General features: G+C 38.9%; 1 protein-coding gene across 9 annotated transcripts in view; it reads right to left on the bottom strand.

The window, feature by feature from the left end:
* Nucleotides 1-21239, bottom strand: part of GCNT2 (glucosaminyl (N-acetyl) transferase 2 (I blood group)) — a 119884-nt gene that overhangs the window by 49529 nt on the left and 49116 nt on the right. For 3 of the 9 annotated variants that reach the window (XM_054591947.1, XM_054591950.1, XM_054591952.1), the window contains exon 1: nucleotides 14900-16146. The exons of the other annotated variants lie outside the window; for them this stretch is intronic. In XM_054591947.1, coding sequence (XP_054447922.1) covers nucleotides 14900-15818 — 919 coding nt within the window. In that variant the 5' untranslated portion in view covers nucleotides 15819-16146. Of the gene's footprint in view, nucleotides 1-14899; nucleotides 16147-21239 lie in introns of those variants that run through there. 9 annotated transcript variants of the gene reach the window in all.

The following is a 21239-nucleotide window of genomic DNA, read 5'->3' as shown; positions in this document are numbered from 1 at the left end:
AAGAAAACATTATTTCACAAAGCATCTTTTTATACAAAGAAATACTTCTGTTACCATTAGACCATTAACGTAGCTATTAACTCATTGACTAACCTATATTATATTACTTTTTAAATTTAATCTTTATTATATTTTTTTTCCATTACCACTTAGTCCCTTTATATCCCCCTCCGCCCAACAATTACCACACTGTTGTCCATGTCTGTGAGTCTTTTTTCCTTTTTGCTCAATCCCTCCACTCCCAACCTTCACCTCCCTGCCAACTAGCTGTTACCTGCTCTCCATCTATGAGTGTTTTGCTGGTTAGTTTAGTTTGTTCACTAGATTCCACATGAGTGAAATCATATGGTATTTGCCTTCCTCTGACTGGCTTACTTCACTTAGCATACTGTTCTTCAGGTCCATCCATACTAACTAACGTATATTAAATGTAAATTGCAATAACCTTTCACAAGTGGCTTTTACCATTGATATACTATTGATATCTATGGGTTGGGTTTCCTTAAATTAAGAGTTTGGACAATGCTTAAGAAGAAAAAGAAGTTTACCACTTTGGTGGGTTTATCAGTTCAAAAAACTACTTCCTTATGACTTGAGTTTTATTAGATCACAGACACTCGCGAGATTCTGTTATTTGCAGCACATGAACAGCAAGTAGTACGTTTTCTCTGTGATCTACTTGTTCAGATGTGTTTTTTCACAGTTTGAATTAGATATTTACATTTCAAGTGGCATTTCCTAGATCTGATGTGACTGTTTCAAATAAATGTCTTTGCAGTATTGATTTGCCTCCTCACTCAATTACACATGAAGGTCATGGCCAGGTCATTCCTTAATGGCACCCACAGAACATAGCGTGCCCTGTGCTGCTTCATCTCTTGCCCTTAATGAGTCCATTATATAAATTTTCATCTTGCCCTGCACACAGTGCCTTCTTCATCTTCAAAACAAGATGCCAGGCTACACCCAGTTGATTATAAATCAAGAATTCACTTGCAAGTTGTAAAACATTTTGCCCAATTTCATATAAAAACAACCAAATAAAAATCATGTTTGCTTAGGACTCATCTAATTTTAACCCCTATTTACAACCGAAAACAGGCCCAAAGGAGTTGAAGGTCAGTGGTAAATTCCATTTGTTGCTATATATACTGTGGTATATATATAGATTGCTAATTCTAGGAACAAAGTGATTATTTATAGCAAGCCCAATCTTTTATACAGAACAGCATACACAGTTCTTCTGCAGATATCATAAGCTCTAAGTAAACTTAAAAAGGAGAAGAAACATGGAGAAAGAGCCTTGTGCTGCGCCTGAAATGTGTGCATATCTCTCCCCTTCTGAACCCTGCCACCCCAACCCCATGGCGTTTACAGTATTTTTTAGAAATATAGGAAGCCACAGAGTAGTCTTAGCATTTCCTCCCGAAACATCTATCTAACCTGAACATTTAGATGAAAAACACTGGGCTATAATTAGGAGTTACCTAATGAAAACCATCAACAAAGCAAAAATGCAACCCACTGAATGGAAGAAGATAATTGCCAATAATATATCTGATAAGGGGTTAATATCTAAAACATATAAGGAACTCAGACAGCTTAACATACATACACACACAATCTGATTTAAAAACTGGGCAGAGGATCTGAATAGACACTTCTGTAAAGAGGACATACAGATGGCCAATATACATATGAAAAGATGCTCAATATTCTTAATCATCAGGGAAATGCAAATAAAAACCACAAAGAGGAATCACCTCACACATGTCAGAACGGCTACCATCAATAAATCAACAAACAACAAGTGCTGGTGAGGGTGTGAAGAAAAAGGGAAGCCTTAAGCACTACTGGTAGGAATGCAGACTGGGGCAGTCACGATGGAAAACATTATGGAGGTCCCTTAAAAAATTAAAATTACAATTACCATAGGACTGAGCAAATTCTACTTCTGATTATTTTTAAAAGAAAACAAAAACACCAATTTGAAAAGATAAATGCACCCTTATGTTCAAGGCAGCATTATTTATAATAGCCAAGATATGGAAACAACTTAAGTGTCCATCAACAGGCAATTGGATAAAGAAGAAGTGTTATATGTATACATAATGCAATATTACTTGGTCATAAAAAATGAAATACTTCCATTTGTGACAACATGGATGGCCCAGAGGGTATTGTGCTGAGTGAAATAAGTCAGATAGAGAAAGACAAGTACCATATGATTTCATTTATGTGTGAAATCTAAAAAACAAAATAAACAAAACAGAAACAAACTCATAGATACAAAGAAGGAATTGATGATTGCCAGATGGGAGAAGGGTTGGGTGAAAAAAGTGAAGGGGTTAGGAAGTACAAACTGGCAGTTACAGAATAGTCATAGGGATGTAATCAATAGGGAATATAATCAGAGATATTGTAATAATTATATGTGGTGTCAGGTGGGTACCAGACTTACCCGGGTGATCACTTCATTAGTTATATAAAATTCTAATTACCGTGCTGTGCACCTGAAACTAATATGGTATATGGTATTGTATGTCAACTATAATTGAAAAATACAATTTTTTTTAAGTTACATAACTACACGAAAAGAGGCAAAATTAATTTAGGGGGTGGGATGGCTGTCATTTTTGGAAGTAACTGGAAGGGAGCACAAGGGCTCCTGGAGTACTACTGGTAATAACATGGTTTCTTGTACTGGTTACTCAGGTAAGGATCGGTCTGGAAATTCAGTAATCTCTTCAATTCTGATACACTCAGTTCTCTGGATGTATTTTATGTTTCAACAAAAAGTTTAAGAAAGTTATAGAGTACACAGGACTGTGATATTTACATAAATTTATAAAATAACAGATGAGACATCAAAAGATGTTGGCCCCTTCATTCAGTTCCTTGTTCCGGCCCCCTTTACCTTCACTCAGGGTCATCTTACAGACTGCAGTGTCACTTTTGAGTATCCATTTTTCTGGCTTTGAGGGCTTGATTTTAAGCACTTGAATACTGGTGTTTTCATTTGTGCAATAGTTATTTCAATATTTCAGATTCTCTGCATTACGGGCATGTTTTGATCCCGAACAATGACTAATATATTCAATTTATAGAAAAAGATAAAGCCTTGAGCCATCTACAAATGTAGATAGATCCTCTTCTGATAAGAAATTATATTGGGGTGTTGTAGCATCTCACTATGATGTTCTCACATGATATGATTGATTGAAAGGGCTCACTCATTATGGGAAGTTTTGTGAGTCTGTCATGTGTTCTGGAATAAAAGCGGAACACAGTTTTAGTTATTCTTCCAATTAAGTTCATGGTGTTCTTCCTATTTATTCTGAATTATAGGTACTGTCAAATCCAAGTTAACAAAAGCATACTATATCAAGATTAATCATGATATGATTATATGCTATATTGACCTTTAGTTTATTACTCCAAATGAATATTGCTAAAGATGACCCTATCTTTTAAAAAATAATAAGGGGGCGAACTGATTTTTTATAGAAAATAATAAATAAATAATATGGGAGAAGAAAAGTGAACCGCCATGGCCTGGTAGCTCAGTTGGTTAGAGCATCGTCCTGATACACCAAAGTTGTGGGTTCGATCCTGGGTCAAGGCATACAAAAGAATGAACCAATGAATGCATAAATATGTAGAACAACAAATCAATATTTTTCTCTCTCTCCCTCCCTCTCTCTGTCTAAAAACATCAATAAAATAAAGAAAAGAAAAGTGAGCCAAAGGTAACCAATACTCCACAGATATGAAAGCTGCCAGATGATCCATTTGAAACCATTCTGTACTTCTTGGAAAACACAAGTGAATTCATTAAAAGGAAAGCAGAATAGGAAGCTCCTTTTCCAAGTCCCAAAGGCTACATATTCTATGAATTCATGTTATGACATTCTAGAAAAGACAAAACCAGAGGAATGAGAACAGGTCAGGGTTTGCCAAGGAGTTTGGACTGGGGGCAGAATGAGAGGATTTGGGGAGGAGATAGAATTGTTCTTGATTGTGGCGGTGGATGCATGACTATATGCAATTGTCAATACACATGGGTCTGGACACCAAAGAGAATAAATTCTATTCCAAATACATTTAAAAATAAAATGAAAATCTGCTTCAAATTTTTACAGTGTGTAACAGAATGGATCACCTTCATGATAAATGGATAAATTTTAACTCTATTTTGCTATACTCCTATAGAATTTTCATTTGAGAAATATTAATATTTGCTATCTTTTAAAATATGAATTCTGAACACTTTTTATAGAAGCCTGCCATTTAAACTAATTTTTCAGTGTTAGGCAACATACAGACCAAAATGCTCTTCTTGCCCTTTTGCTCCAATATCTAGGGTATTTCAGAGAGAAATTGTGAAAAGCACTAAACATAAAAAGACTATTGTATTATGACTTAGAAGTCTCATATTTGTGACCTAGTTCAGCTACTAAATCATGCAACTTGACTTGTTTTATTTAATCTAAAATGATGAGAATAGCCCTTCCAAGTCCAGTATGAAGTTGCCCATTCCACTTCACAAAATCATTTTGTTATTCTTGAAGGAGCCATTCTAAGTTTCTAATCCTTCCAGTAACTTCTACTTTAAAAAAAACCCCCACCAAAAACCATTACCGTATTCAGTGGGCACCTTCTGTGTGTCCAGAGTGGTACTACAGGCTTCAGAGTTAAGATTCTAGAGTTTTAAGTTACTAGTTATAGCATAATTATAGAGTTATTACTTCATTCATTTCCTACATGTGTCCCTATCACCACTCCCAGAGATTGTCAATCCTTGACTGAGAAACTAAGTTTGAAGAGTTGAAAGAACTTCCCATGATCACAAGCCAGAAGAAGCCATGATCTGGGCCCCCTACCGTCTGAGAAAGAGGGACCCACACTATTTTTGTTTTTTCAATGTATTATTTTTTTTATTGTTGTTCTAGTACAGTTGTCCCAGTTTTCCCCCATTTGCTCTCTCCTGCCCTGTCCACCTCTCCAACCCCCACTCCTACAGTAAATCACCACCCTGTTGTCCATGTCCATGGATCATTTATACTTGTTCTTTAACTAGGCCCTTCCCCTTCTTTTCTCCTTATTCCCCTCCCCCCTCCCTTCTGGACACCCACACTGTTCATTCTGTAACAGCTCTCCATTCCATGTGGACCCTGGGGAACTCTGAAGGTAAATGAGGCATGTCTATTTCATCTGGCACACCCCTCACTGTGCATGTCCCTACCAGGAGACAATGAACGGAAGCTGAAAATGAAGTTCCCCTTGCTGAGACACCTTGTTTCAACGTTGTTCAGGTGCCTCCTCATCCTAGTGGAAACAACACTGCATTTTTTTTTTTTAACTGGGGCAGAGAGAGGAGATTCAGGTTATTCAGAAAATGCAGGTATCCCCAAAAGTCAAGCTCTCAGTACTGATGGAAGATTGTTGTTGGCCACCGGTGTTTCCTGCTATTTAAGTACATGAGTTGGTGCACACAGGACGGTCTATCCCACTCACCAGTGTCACATGCTCAGTTTCTCTGCTCCTCTCATTTCCCCAAGCAGGATGAGCCCTAGTAGTATTTTAAGTTGAGGATAAAAGCAAGCTGATTTTCTCTGAGTTCTGGGAAAATCTTCCAGACCCTTTGTAGCAATCTCAGAAGCCTTTGCATCTTGGGAGATTGCATTTTCCCAACCCCTGTTGTCTCTTAATGAGGACAAGGGGGGGTAATAAAAACAACTAACAGTTATTGATATATACTAGGCATTTGATATATATTTATATACATAATTGGTTTACAATTGCAGGTACTATTACCATCTCCATTTTACAAATGCAGAAACTGAAATTCAGAGAGATTACGTAATTTGCTTCAAATCATATATACTAGGAAGCCGCAAAGCTGGGTTTGAAGCCAAGTGGTCTGACTCCAGTGGGCCCTCTTCCCTCCCTTGCAGTTGATATGCTACATGAGCCTTGGTCTATCTAGCTCAGCACTAATGGACACACTCAGAAAATACTCTCCAGAAACAAGGGTAAATGTGCTATATTAAAACAAGCAGGCAAATGGGGATAGTGTGTAAGTCCTCAGTACCCAATTTACTCATTTGGCCAGAATTTTAGAGCACAAAAATCACCTCCACACAGTGCTGAGGGTGACTGGCCTGAGTTCTAAGTCATGGCAGCAGAAGCCACGGGCATCCTGACATGGACATAGTAACTGTGACACAGAAAGAAATTCATTGTCCAGAGGCTACAGTTCTATTAATCCTACTGGTCACAGTGAAATATAAATAGGAAAGTCAGGCCATTAACATACCATATAGAGAACGGATGGATGACGATGGTAATAGAATTAACAATGGCTGAGCTGGGAGGTACACATTCATTGTTTTGTAATACTCAAAACGGTCTCATGAGGTTAATGTTGTCTCCACTTTATAGATGAGTAGACTAAAGCCCACCTAGAATTACTCAAGGTCGCACAGCAGGTAGATGAAACCTAAATCTGTCTGTCTCTAAAATTTTTGCTCCTTCCATTGCATGCTCCAGAGTTAAAGCCAAATAATGCAGGAACCTCTTGATCACCTCACCCAATTTCCTCACTTTCAAGAGGCAGGAACTGAGACCCAGAGAGGTTTAAGTGACATGCCCAAGGTGAAGCAACTAGTTAAAAATAGGGGCTGGAACCCAGAAAATCATTTTGTATTGTGCACATTTAGGACAGTGGCCCTTTTTCCAGGATCCAGTGGCTGGAGTTTGAAGCGCTTATAAAAAGGAAAAGAAAACATTCACACATGCCTCATAACACCTACTGCCTGTTTGCTCTGTATTCTACTGTGTGCCATGAAACATCTAAAATATCAAAGTCCATAAACTACAGTTCCAAACCTTGAGAGCCTTGTGGGATAATCTGAAATGCACACTCTTAGATCCTCCCAGAGATTTCTTCTGGCCCTTCTACAAATGTCTTTGAAAAGATATATTAGCAAGTCATAGTTGCTGCTATAACACATATTATTCCCCAGATATATGTTTTTTTTGGAGGGGGGGTGAAGTTGAATCAAAACTGTCTAATATACAATTCTTACTTTTTAATAAATTCTTAAAAACCTTCCAAACTTTCTCCTGTGTTCTAAAACCAAAATTAACTGGGGCTCAGCTTGGATATTTGTCCAGAGTCAGATGAGCTGTTAAGTGATGAGGCTTGGATGCCCACGTTCATATTCTCTCATATGCCCTGAAAGGTCAGAGAAACGTCATGCAAAGCTCCAGAGCTTGAAGCCCAGGCAATCTCAAATTAAATTACATATGTGAAAAATTAACAAGATAATTGAACCCAACAAGGAAGGCTCTATGAGAAGATGTAGTAATGGAAAATTCATTAAGATTTGGCTGAAGGCAAAATTTCTTCATCTCAAAGTCAGTTACAAAGTCAAACTCAGAGGGGACTCATAAAATAGTAAGACTGCCAATTGGTCCCTTTTATTTTAATAGAGAAAGCAGAATGTTCAGTAGCGAGAAGAGATTTTAATAAGTACCTCTAAACACTGAACATGGAACAGTGTATTGCACTAATCAACTTACTGCTCTTAATAGCACACTCCTCCCATTCTCCATACAGGAAGGAGGAAGGCCAAGAGAAGGGAAATCCTAACAAGCAGAGTTCTGACTCTTGCTTATAATGCCTAAAGAGCATGTGTCTGTAGATTCCGCTTTGGCCATTAAAAAAATAAAAATAAAAAAAAGCAACAAGAAATCTCACTCTGGTTGTTGTAACATATCCTAATGTTGAAGCTGGGTAAAGAGACTATCACTTTTCAGGGGGTCATTATCACATGATATACAGGAAAACTTAGTACGGAATATTGTACTTTTGCACTTCTTTTGAAAAGAGGAAGAAGCTACTGATTTCTGAAAATTGGAGTCAGCTCAATGATTTGTTATAAATTTTAAGTTTTCTTGCTTTGAGTTGTTTAGTATGTTGATGGTTGTTGAAACTGACTGATGGGCACAAGAGATTACTGAAGAGTCATTGAAATGAAATTTATGTTTTTGTTAAAAAGAAAAACTGCGTCTAGAAAAGATTTGTCTTGTGCAATTGGTAGAGAATGATAAGAAGCTGAATGAAAATTGGAGAAATGGTCTTGCCATTTCTGAAGTGGTAACTACATTAATCCTTTCTGCTAGAGTTAAATTCACATTAATTTAGCTTAGTGGATGTTTACCAATCATAATGGTATGTATACTTAATTAAATATTCATATATACTTTAATTCATTTTTAAACCTTGCATAATGTTGTTCTAGAGATTAGAAATTAAAAGCTAGTTAAGAACAGGGTTTCCTAATTATTTCCCTTAATAAAGCTGGGGACAAAAACACCAGGCACAGATTCCCCAAAGAAGATGATGATCCAAATACTAGAGCACAGCCAACAGCTAGAAGCACCATAAATGATCCCTCATCTGCCTATATCTTCAGTATAGTTTAATTATGCCTAAGCTTTCTCTATCAAGAGCCCAGCATTTTATGATTTAGACTCCTCAGTCTAGTACTCAAGAACCTGGACAAATTGCACATTATAAATCTTTCTCAAATTACTGGTCCAAAAAGAGCCTTAGCCCTTTACCAATAAGAAAAAACAAGTCCCACAGGCCCAGATCACTAACACTATATTTTGAAAATCCAAGATATAGTATTAGTGATCCAAATTTTCTGTGCACTTAATATTATTTGGCTACACAAAATGATATCATTTTTAAAACTGTTAAATAGGTAGAACCCATGAATATATTTGTTTTGTATAATTTTTCTTTCAACCATAATTTATTTCCATGTTGACAAAAATAAGTATCAGTGTGGGTGGTCAGATAGCCACCAAAAAATAGCTTTATTGTACACCTGTATGTTCTGATGACATTTATTAAGACCTAATACTATAGTCCATCCATGTTTATCATTCTAGGTAGTCGGTAAAATCAGTATGATTAAATGCATCCTTTGTGGTCTTACAAACTGGATTCTAAATTTGGGCTGATGTACAGAGAACATAATGCATGAGGTCAGATGCCCATAACAATTTTTTGGTTAATGATACCTAGTGACGTTGTAGCTGTCCTGGAGTCATAGCGCAAAGGTTGCAAAAATTAAGGAAAGCTTTGCCTGAAGTGGCAAACCGCTTTAATTTGGGTATGGATAAGGATGTCATTGAGGATCTCTTAGGTGTGGTTCCTGAAGAATTGACTAATGCAGTGATTTTCAACTGGTGCGCCGCAAGAATATTTAAAACATGCAATACCTAGCTATTTAGACAACAGCATCGGTCTCTTTTCCCTTAGATTGTCAAATTTAAAAATGACAATATCTATCCAGAATCAATCAAAATTATACCTACTTTCTTGTCAGATGGGGAAAAATATATATTCTGGTGTGCCGTGGAATTTCAGTAATTGGTTTATGTGTGCTATGAAATGAAAAAAGTTGAAAATTGCTGGACTCATGAGTAGTGTTGGAACCGAAACAGGAGGCAATAACAAAGGAAAGTGCAGAAGAAAAAAGAAAGAACCTCCAAGAAAATTCACAGTGAAGGGTTTATCAGAAGCTTTTGCAGGTCTTGGAAAGCTCCTTAAAAAATCTGGGGGAAGGAGGGTATAAGGAAACTAAATGGTAATGGAAAAGATATATAGTAAAGATTAAAATAAACAAAAAATAATAAACATATACTTTTATTTACTTCTCCAGAAAAATAAGTCTGAAAACACAGACCCTCCCACCCCCAACACTGAAAGGGTTTCATTAATCGAGAGGAATGCTGATTGTACATTATCTTCTTACAGGCAAGTCTGTGATGACAAAAAGAAACAAACTAAGCAAACCACCATGGACATATTTCTGAAAGAATAACTCTTCCTTAAGAAGAGCCTCAGGCAGGTCCTTCAGGAGGTCTTCTGAAGAAGGCATTGTCATCACAGGAGATGACAGCTCTGTGTGCTTTGTTGCTCTGAAACCTTCCAATGAGACAAGATGTGCAGGTGGAAGACAGTGATAGTGATGATACTGAGTCTGTGTGGGCTTAGGCTACTGCGTGTGTTTGTGTCTCAGTTTTTAACAAAAAAGTTAAAAAAAATTTTAAAATAGAATGGAGCTTATAGAGGATATAAAGAAAGAAAAAAAATTTGTACAGGCTGTACAATGTTTACATTTTAAATAAATGTTATTACAAAGAGTAAAAAGTTAAAAATAATTTTAAAGTTTATAAAGTAAAAAAGTTACAGTAAGCTAATGTTAATTTATTACTGAAGAAAAAATACTTTTATAAATTTAGTGTAGCTTAAGACTAGTGTTTATAAAGTCTACCACAGTGTACAGTAATGGCCTAGACTTTCACATCCACTCACCACTCCCTCACTGACTCACCCAGAGCAGCTTCCAGTCCTGCAAGCGCCATCCATGGTAAGTACCCTATAGAGGTCTACCATTTTTTATCCTCTGTACCATGTTCTTATCACATCTTTACTGTTCAGATATGTTTAAATATACAAATATTTACCATTGTGCTACAATTGCCTCTGGTATTCAGTACAATAACATGTAGTACAGGCTTCTAAGCTGCGAGAAATAGGCTATACCACAGAGCCTAGGTATGTGGTAGACTGTACTATCTAGGTTTATGTTACACTCTATGGTGTTTACAAAACTATGAAATCATCTGACACATTTTTCCAAAATGTATTCTAGTAAGTTAACGACTGTACTTTAAAAAAGACTGGGACTGGCCCTGGCCAGGTAGTCCAGGTGGTTAGTGCATCATACTGCTACATCAACGTTGTGGGTTCAATCCCCAGTCAGGGTACATACAAGAATCAACAACTGAATGCATGGATAAGTGGACCAACAAACTGATGTCTGTCTGTCTGTCTGTCTCTCTCTCTCTCTCTGTCTTTTTAAAACCAATAAAAAAAAAATTTTTTTAAAGACTAGGACTGATCCAGCCACACCCAGATTTAAGGGCCTAGTAACTTTTCTGCAGAGAACCCAAACAATACCTTCTAAATAGCTCAATGTTTATGTTTGTTGACAGCTACACCTGGAGAATGTTTCAAGTTTCTTTCTATTGCTGTATTATCTTAACCTTTTATTTCCTTATACTCATGTTTCTTTCTAAGCTGGTAGTAGCTGAGGAACAGTCTAGATCAAATTAAGACAGAAGAAGCCTACTCCACAAACTGGGAGTAGGCTCCGAACGGTACTAACGAGCAGGGCTGAAACGGTGCCAAATTGTGGGAGAAACACAAACCAGGTGCAAAGAAGGTGGCAATTGGAGGCATCCACATAAAATGCCAGGGCTTTCTCCTGCCATCAGATGTGACTGCATCGTGGGCCCAGGTTGGCTAACTGAGAACCAGATATTCTAAGGAAGGATGGCCCTATTAACATTTGAACTGGAACTCTAGAGCTTAGTAAAAATTCTACACAGCCTTTCTGGGATCTTTCTCCTTACTGATAGTATTTTTTGGTCTAGCTATTGCAGAATTATACTTCCAAGCAGTATCTTACTCATGGTTTCACTAATCTTTTCTATAAAAAAATTACTCCCATCCCCAACCCAGGTGCAGGACACTTACCCACCCCTATCTTCTCGTAGCTATTCGTTCACTCCCACAGATCCGACCCATAACCATCTGGCATCTCTATATCCTCACATCAGGCACAGTGGTAGGTGGCAGTGTAGACAGTGATGGGGAAGACAAAGATGAATGTCAGGTTTCTTACCCTTAAGAAACCCCAAAACTAAAGAGTTAGGGCATAAGAGAGTATTCAGTTAGCAGGTTATTATAATTCACTGCTGGCAGCAGTGGCATTAGAAATAAGAGAACCCAGAGGTGAAGTACCAACCATCTGAGAGGTGGGTTATCTGAGGTGGCTTCCAGAGCAGGTGACATCCTGGGTGGGTTATAAAGGATGGAAAGGAATTAGCGATGGCAGGGAGGGTATCGCAAAAACTACCCATAAAAAATTAAGTGAAAATTGCAGAAGTGTGTAGAGACAAGGAGTTGTTAGAATATAAAGTATGAGGCATCAAATAAAAAGAAATGAGGGCAGAGAGGTGGGTGGGAAGTGGGAGGGAAACGGGTTACTGAGGTCATGCCACATTAAGAGCTTCACCCTGACCCTCAAGATAGTGAGGAGCCACAGTGCAGCTTTAAACAATGGAACAACAGGAGTTCTACCAGCCTTTCTGGGGGTTCACCACTGTCAGACTCTGGGGAGCAAAGGTCCCTAGTATCTTCTTCCCACAAAACTCCTAGGAACCAAATTGAAAAATCCTTCAAAATAAGAAGAAAGTTAAGTTTTAAATTAGTTCCCTAAATATCTGCATATAATCTAGTTAAGTAAAAAACATATCTTGTGGTATTTTCTTTCTCACAGAAAATAGCATTTAAAATAAGAGCAATTTTTCTTTTTTCTTTATATTTTTGTGATGAACTTTTAAAAAGTATACATATTACTTTCCACACATTTTTAATTGGTTTTATTATCTATAAACTTACTACAATAAACTTAATATGTCCTCTGGAAGGACATATAAGAAAGCAATACTAGCCGCTGATGGAGTGCAAAATTTAAAAATTAAGCCATGTGAATATATTTCTTGTTTTCTAAAAAAGCTAACTTTAAAAATTGTTAAAAATATGGACAGATATTTGGGGGGAAAACATTTTCTGAGAAGTTGGAGTGGGGAAAATTGGTCTAATATTCTAAAATTATGCTGAAATTAGCCCAATATACGAAACAGTCACTAAATTTAATGGTCAACCATTCAAATCCTAAAACTTAAATCCCATGAATCATGTCTGTCCACTTACAGAGGTGCCCTCAGTCCACAGACTAGTGCTTGGTACCATGAAAGGTTAAATAAATATTTGTTAACTGTCAAAAATATGTCAAAATATTCTATTCTTTTCTGAAGACTTCTTTTCTGTACTGTGTGAAGACAAAATCCTCAACACACTCCATGAGCCAGACCAGAGCCTATTCCAGATGAGGCTCAGGAGGCTGGCACAGAAGCCTGTGTGGGGTGTGGTGACCAGTTCCAGCAAGGACAACCCTCCCATGACTCAAGCTAGCATGGCGGCCCACTAAGCCTCAGCTCACTCTCTTCCAAAAATCCCGTACACACACCCTGTTAACCTTACTTCCAGCTTAAAGTGGTGAGGTGGAGCTTCCTTCCACTGCCCTCATCATTCTTTCTCACCCTCATCCTTTCTCCTTTCTGTGATTCTGCAGGGACTTTCCTTCAACATACAGGAAAGAATAAATAATAATTCCTTCTTTTTCTGGTGCAAGAGAGTTCAAACTTCAGGCCACGCAAGTCCAGGATCAGATCCCGCTTTGCCTCAAACAAGCTCTGTGAAGATGAACACAGCATTTCAGTCTCTCTAAGCCTCTTCTACTTCATCCATATATGAGGATAACAATGATTAGCTCTTATAATTAAAAGAAATGATGTGGAACATCACATATGTGGCACAAACTGTACCAATAAAAACAATATTAGATGCCACATATATAATATTTACATGTGTTTTAAATAGTTATTTATAAATGATTATGAACACTGACTACACCATGGTAAATGTTGGTTCACTCCCTCTCCTACAAGTCTTCATGATCTGGCAATTAGAATATCTGCAAATAAATTGCTCAGAGGATAGCATATGTCTTTGTCCCCAGTTACCTTGCTGAATCTCTTTCTTTAAGTAGATTTCTGTGACCACCACTCTAGTTTAGCTCTTAAGAATGCTGCATTATTGGGCACTTTATAACCGCTGTGTGTTTTCAAATATGAGGGTAGTTTCAAACTGCACTCAAATGCCTCAACAATAACGATACAGCTTGTAAGAGCAGGGAGTTATTTCGAGCACAGCGGGCACAGGGCCACCCTGACATGTGGCTGACGCCCACAGCCATGCTGGCACAACAGTGGAAACTACTGTGTTGGGACAGCACCGGGAAAAGGTATGCAGGTTGCACAGGTAATCCCTGATAACATATGGAAAACAGAATTTTGAAAAGAAACCCAGTCCTGAATCAAAGAGTGAGTCTGCTGCTGGTTTTTGCCTTCAGTTGCCTGACACATATAGGACCCCTTTCCACATTACTAATAACAAGAGAAAAGACCTTATAGCATATAAATGCAAGAGGCTGCAAACTAGAATTTCTAAAAAAAATCGGTGACTTAAAAATTGGGCTCAACCCTAGACTATCTCTCTGTATGTTTCATCTCATTGTTACCCGTACTTGTAGGCAAAAACTATCAGGCTAGATTTATGTAACCAAGTCGGTTGAGACCTGGGTATTTGTTCAGGTCTTAGATTAGAGATATTTAAGCCATAGTGATAATTTGTGAACCATCCAAAGAGAATTCAGAGATTCTGAAACGAGCCCCATGAACTTTGAGCAATGACTTTGAGCATCAATGTAGCACTGTGTAACATCCCCTGAAAGAAATACTATATACTTCAACTCCTAAATTCTAGGATGCTTATGAAAATATCAGTCTCATTTTGCTACAGCTGAGATTATGGGAGACTTCGAAAAGCATTCATTCTAAAGACTGAGCTAAAGTGGACAACTATGTGATACACGATCAAAGGTAGCTTTGCCAGAGCTCTTGTAGCTCAAGAGATTACTTCGATTACTATATTACACATAGTTAGAAGACAACAGAGCAGGCACTAAACTGTCACTAAAAAGCAACCAGACTAATAGTTTCCTAAGCATTTAAAATTTTTTAAAAATAATCTCAAATGAGTCAGTTCTCTAGAGGAGCTGAATGGTGATAGCAAATTCAATCTATGAATAAGAAAAATATGGTAATGGAAATTGGTACCTACTTGGAATCCTATTAAGTGTCACCCAGAAATGTTCATCAGGACTATAGGTATCTTTTGACCAATGCAGTAGATCAATGGCCCTTTTGTCACTGAAGACAAAGTTGACAAACTCTCTGGTAAGGGCCACATAGGCGGTGCCAAAGTAGATGGTCAACTGATGTGGAGGTGAGGTTTTCAAAATATTAGTATTTTTCACGAAAGAGCCATCTTTGCCTATGTGCTCCCGGTGAACATATTTAGTCCGGCCGATTGCATGAGCTGGAGGCAGCACCCCGGGGGTAATGTTTTTCCCTTTAAATCCTTTCAGATACTGAACAATTTCCTTGTTGGTTTTCAGGGGGAAATCTTGTCCACAGGTGTTGATGGCATATTTCCATGGGATCTCGGAGGCTACCAGGTCTTTAAGGCAGTTCAGATCAGCCTGGAGCCTGGAAATGCCTGCATAGACCACAAACTCGATCTTTGAAGCAATAAAAGCATTTTGGAAGCAGCTCAGTAACTGCCACACGGATTTCTTAAACTCAGCTGTGGCTTTCTCATCCACATGAACACAGTAGACATTTTGGGGCATGTAGATAGCCCTGAAAAGCCTTTCAAAAGTATCAAAGTCTTTATGGATGACCAGGACATATGCCAAAGGGAATGCCACTTCTTCTTCCGAAAGGGGACTCGTGATGTAGTGATTCTGGATCAGATAGTCCTTGCAAGGAACGCTTCCCAAAGGTGATGTCAATGTCTTCTCCCAGAAAAATGTTGACTTATCTTCTAAGGCGTCCTTACAGGCATTTATTACAGAATATCTTTCACTGGAGCTATTCAACCTCCTTCTTGGCAGGATTAACTGGCTATTGTAAAGTATCACAAAAATAACTACACTGAACACAGCGAAAGCAAAAAGGTAATATTTCCAAACGTTCATTATTTTCACTACCTTCAGGAAAGAATGTCTCTCCAGGGATTGAGAAATGATCAGTCCCTGAAATCACAGGTGTAAAAAGGCTGAATAACTTCCTTTCCCAGTCTTGATTGTTGACAGCGTCTCAAACGGGCTTCCTTTTCCCGAGTCCTTTACTCCTCATTTATTCTCTATTTCAGTATCGAGTCCATCCTCTCGGGCGGTGGTGGGAGAGGACATCCTTCTCCAACACGCCCTGGTCTCAGGCCCTGGGCGCTGGGATGCGGGAGCGAGCAGACAGCAGAGCGCAGAGAGCAAAGAGTAGAGAGCAGAGACCAGAGAGCAGAGCGCGGAGAGCAGAGCGCGGAGAGCAGTGGCGGCTCAGCTAGCCAGCCTTCGGGAAGCCCTTCTCATTTGCATATAAAATGCAAGTGGTGGATCACAGCAAATTACCTTCTGGAAAGGAATGACCCGGTCCTTTTCACTGGGGTTGAGCTTCTCTTGCTTCACCCCACCCCTTTCCATCCAATCTATTCCGATCTTATCACCCTTCTCTTTTCACACTTTCCCCTTGCCGTTTTAGAGTAAGTGGTTCTCCTTTTTCGGGTCAGCCCTGTAAAGTGCTAGCACTCCTTGGAAACCACAGCACTTTGGACTAATGCTCCTCTGCTTTATATCTCTTTCATTTCAGTGTTATCTCTACCTCTGAGACCAGAAGGACACAGATAAGGAAAAAATGCACTTGCAACATGTCTAAGTATTTACAGCAGCAAGTTATCAGCTGTAAAAATATCTGGTGGAGAGGTAGGTGTTTGCTGGATTAAATGAGACAGATTCTGATGGTGTTACATAGTATATATACATCATATATACACATAAATTGTGTAGGCTATGGGAAGAGGGAGAAAAGGATTACACTGTTGCAGGCATGGGGTGAGGCCGAAGGAACCTAGGAGTGACTTGAAATATTAAAGTGTTGGTGTGAATGACATAAATGAAATAAACACACCTTAGTTTGCCCGCCAGAGAGAAAGGTGATAGTCATTGTTCCCAGAGAGTAAAAGTTGGTTCCCATTTCACAAAGAGCTTCAGGTAACTCGTGTTGTTGACATGGTATTATCTACAGTATGTTGAGTGACTAGCCACTGGGTTCCTTTATGAGCCTGACATCTTGAGATTTGAGGGCATTTCATAGAAATCAAAGGATTTTGCCTCCCACTCAATGCCTTCTCCCACTTCCTTACTCTGAAGAAAGAGCTAAGACTTCCGGGCTGCAGCAAAATTCCTGGAAATATCAATTGGTGAAATTCAGAGAAGCCAAGAAGAGAGAAGCCCAGCAGGTCTGGTCACATTACAGAGGGGTTCTCAAAGCTCACGTGTGTGCCAGGTGCCTCCAGCATTCAGCAAATGTGGAGCCAGCAGCTGCACACTGATGCTGGTTGTAAGGATGTTTCTGGGAGGGAAGTAATCAGTCCAACTAAGAGAATAGCCGTGGCAGTCACAGTGTGTGTGCTCGCATCCTATTCCTGCAGTCGCACAGCCACCCTACCTGTCTGGGCATGGTGGAGCAACTGAAGTGGCTGCCTCTGTTAAGAAAACAGCTGGTGTACAATGCAACAATCTCCCTACCCACTCCTATCCCACACTGGCCCTTAACTTCCTATAATACCCTGGACAAATGAATGGCCACAGTTGCATGGATGTGACAGATACTGATTTGGAGATAAACCCAGTGTTGTCAGGATCTTAAAAATCACCTAACCCAACTTTTATTTTTCAGATGAGGAAACTAAGGCCAATACAAATATTTTTCTTTCTTAAATTATTCAGCTGGATAGAAGCCAGCATCTTAATTCTGCAGATCCCTGGACCAGATGCTGGAGCCGTCTAATTGGCTTCAAATCCCAGCTGGTCACTGACCAGCTAGCTATGCGACCAGGGTCAAGTTACTTAGCTTTTTTAAGCACCATTTTCTTCGTCTGTGAGATGGAAAATAACAACAGTTGCTATTTCACATGGTTAGAGCTTTAAATGAGGAAACTCTTGTTCAGAGTTTATGTATATATTCACATATGTTCAATAAGCATTAGCAATTTTTGTTGCTGTCATTTTTCTTTTGAAAAGTATCTAATATTTCTCGCCCTGTTAATGAGAGGATTTTTTTTATGTGACTCAGTAATTTTTATTGTAACTAAGAGACAATACAACACAGAAACTTTACAGTAAGTCTGGGGGAAAGTGTCATTTACAATAAACGATGAAAATTTGTCTTTGGCAATGTGAGTACATATGAAGAATGCAAAATGCAAGTATGGATACCTGCAAAGCAACCCCATCAGGTCCCTGAAGTCTGGCTGGTTGTGCCTGCTTCCACATCGTTCCCCAATGTGAACACCACTGAACATCACTTTTCTTCTCCTTTGTGGTTCTCCCTTTCTATTCATGGTATTGGCAGTTTCATACAGATAATGCAGAAAAGAAAATTGGCCTTTGAAAAGATTATTACTCTAGTAAGTTAATTTGGCCATGTAGGCCTATTGGCCAGCAAAGTTCAGACAACCCTAAGCACTGATAGATAGTAAACCTCTTGGGCTTCTGATTGCTTTATCACTGTTGTTTTGCTGTAATACAAAAACAAAACTCAGAAGTGTTGCAGAATCAGGGTATTAAAAAATGTCCAAGTGCAGTATGCTCCCCAGGCACACACGGACACTTTACCCTCCACACGCTCACCATGGCAATTTTTAAGGAGTGAGTGTGAGTGACACGGTGTGAACTGGTTACGAAACTAGCTGTGAGCTTTGATGGCCCCAACATACACACCTAGGAAAAGCTAGATGTTTGAGAAGTGAAATGGTGCTAAGTTTCATATAAAAAGAGAGGGAGAGAAACTCAGGCCTCAGTGAAGAAAGGATGAAATACAATTTCTAGGTTTGATAGATTCATGATATCGAAGTCTTCAAGAATCGAATATGGAACATTAATTATTTGCAAAAGCAAGGAAGATTGTTCTCCACTTCCGCATATGAAATACAGTGGAAAACACTATTGTCTATATCCCAGATAAAAGTCTTGTTTTCAACATTAACAAAACAAACAGAAAGGGTACTTGTGAGCACATAGCAGTTAAGCCAGAAGCAATCTTTCACCTGGGCGTGACTTCAAGAGCACCACAGACAGCAGGATGCAGCACCATAGACACATTCATTTTGCCGTTAAAAGATGGATTGTTTTTAAAAATCACATTTTCCTTCCTTAATTTTTTGTCAGTGAAGCTAGCAGTTCTTTGCGGAACTGTGAAAAGATGGCACGGTCACACACATTTTTCATGATAAAGCAACTGTGCTGATAAGTCTGTGCTTAATTCAAGAATGACCAGCGGGAGAGAAAACAGGGAGTTCCCTGCCAGCAGGAGTGCTCTCTCAGAAGAAGAGGGGTTAACAGATGAATTCACAAAGGTGGGCAAGTCTATACAGAACACCGAATGCCATGTGTAAATCTTCCTGAAACTCTAGAAACAGGAACGCCGCACCGTGCACATTCTTTGATTTACATACTCCATTACAAAACAAAAACAAAAAAAAAACAAACCCACACCATTACAACTTTGTCACTGTGTTAACTGCAATATAAACCAAAGTCCTGAGTTTGGCAGGTGACTAAGAGAGGGTTATGCACTTAGGTTATATAACAAAAGTGTTAGTGTATATTATATGTAGTAGCATAAATTAAAAAAAAGTATTATTTAAATTAGATCACAGTGCTGCATTATGTGCATAACAGTGTTTGATATAGTATTGGAGGCTGGGATCTATGGCACTAAGGATTAACTGTCAATACTGGTAAGTCACAATCAAGAGGAGACACAATTTAAATGTGTCTTTTGCTGGCAAAAATCCTGAAGATGAAAGAAAAAATACTTCCCTACAGAAACATAAAAATAAATTGCAACATCTGGGCAGCTGAGCTCTACCAGAAAGAAAGGACTCCCAACCCGAATCAAGTGAATCCATTGCAGAACGAGGCTGCCTGTGCTCTCCCCAAGCCGAGGCGCACGGGGCACCACAGCTCACTCCCTCCTCCAGAGCAGGAGAGCATTTAAGCATAAACCTATTTGTGAAAGAATATTTTGTTCAAGTGTACCTCACTCAGGCTGGGAATTCCTTCCTAAATGTCCAGTGTTCTTTTCACTTCCAAACTAGCAAATGTATTCATTAGTCTGACAGGTCACCTGAGCATCCTTCAGGGGGTGTTGGTGGTTTTGTTTTCATTTCTCCTGCAAGAAAGGTGGCATCTGGTGTGTCACTGAAGTACCGCACATACTCACATGGGATGGGGGAGGAGGAACCAGGGAACAAAAGCAATATTTAAAGATACTTTGGAAAACAGCCATGAACACTTCAGAACCATGACATCTACAATTACTTGCCGTCGGCCCTTAGACACATTTAAGAGAAAGATACTGTAGTTCTTTTTTCTTAAATGACATACACATAGACAATTATTTTTATACTATTACAATTGTCTTTAATCTTTATTTAGTGCTACATGAAAAGGGTTTGTTTGCGCCTTAGATTTTTCCCAGCCTTATAAGTTCCTATTACTTCCCTCCTTCTCTCTAATTAGTATCTGTTCAAGAGTTCCTTGGTAAAGCTGTCTATCTAAACCAAAGATGAACCAAACCCTCATTTGAAGGGCGGTTGGAGACAGCCACAGCCAAGACAGTTGTGGCAGGTTTCAGTCCTGGTGGGGCTGAGTTTTTAAAAAGAGATGTGTCTAAGGTATTTCCTGAGAACTCATATTTCTTATAGATGCACTCGGCATGAGCCCAGCAGTTACCACCATGGGGCATTCTGGAAGAAACTGTTTCCCTGAATGGCGTTCCTGCCTGAGGGACAGTGTCAGGCTGTGGGCCTGTAGAATGAATAACACCCAGCTGGCTTTTGCGCCCAGTTCATTCACGGGACACACCAGGACTGCTGGGTGCCAAGTGCTACATCCCACACTGTGAATGTGGGCCCTCTACCTCTCATCGAAGGGCTCTCAGGAAAGGAATCAGTTATGCACAAGGGACCTACATGAGAGGGTTTTCCATATAGGACTGGATTCAATTCAATGTGACTTCTTTTTCCCTTTAAACTTGAAAGGATATTTTGATTACTGTTCTTACTAATGGAAAACACCTATTCTCTTAAGGTTCTTTCTCTTTTAACTTAAAAGGATATTTTGATTTCTGTTCTTACTAATGGAAAAGAAAACACTTATTCTCTTAAGGCTCTTTCCCTTTAAACTTGAAAGGATATTTTAATTTCTGTTCTTACTAATGGAAAAGAAAACACCTATTCTCTTAAGGCTCTTTCCCTTTAAACTTGAAAGGATATTTTGATTTCTGTTCTTACTAATGGAAAAGAAAACACCTATTCTCTTTAGACTTTCGAATGGTAC

This window comes from Pteronotus mesoamericanus, unplaced genomic scaffold, assembly GCF_021234165.1.
Source record: "Pteronotus mesoamericanus isolate MK-2021 breed Mesoamerican mustached bat unplaced genomic scaffold, CSHL_Meso_final scaffold_31, whole genome shotgun sequence".
In the NCBI taxonomy this organism is placed as follows: Eukaryota; Metazoa; Chordata; class Mammalia; order Chiroptera; family Mormoopidae; genus Pteronotus; species Pteronotus mesoamericanus.
This window is presented reverse-complemented; position numbering and strand designations above follow the sequence as displayed.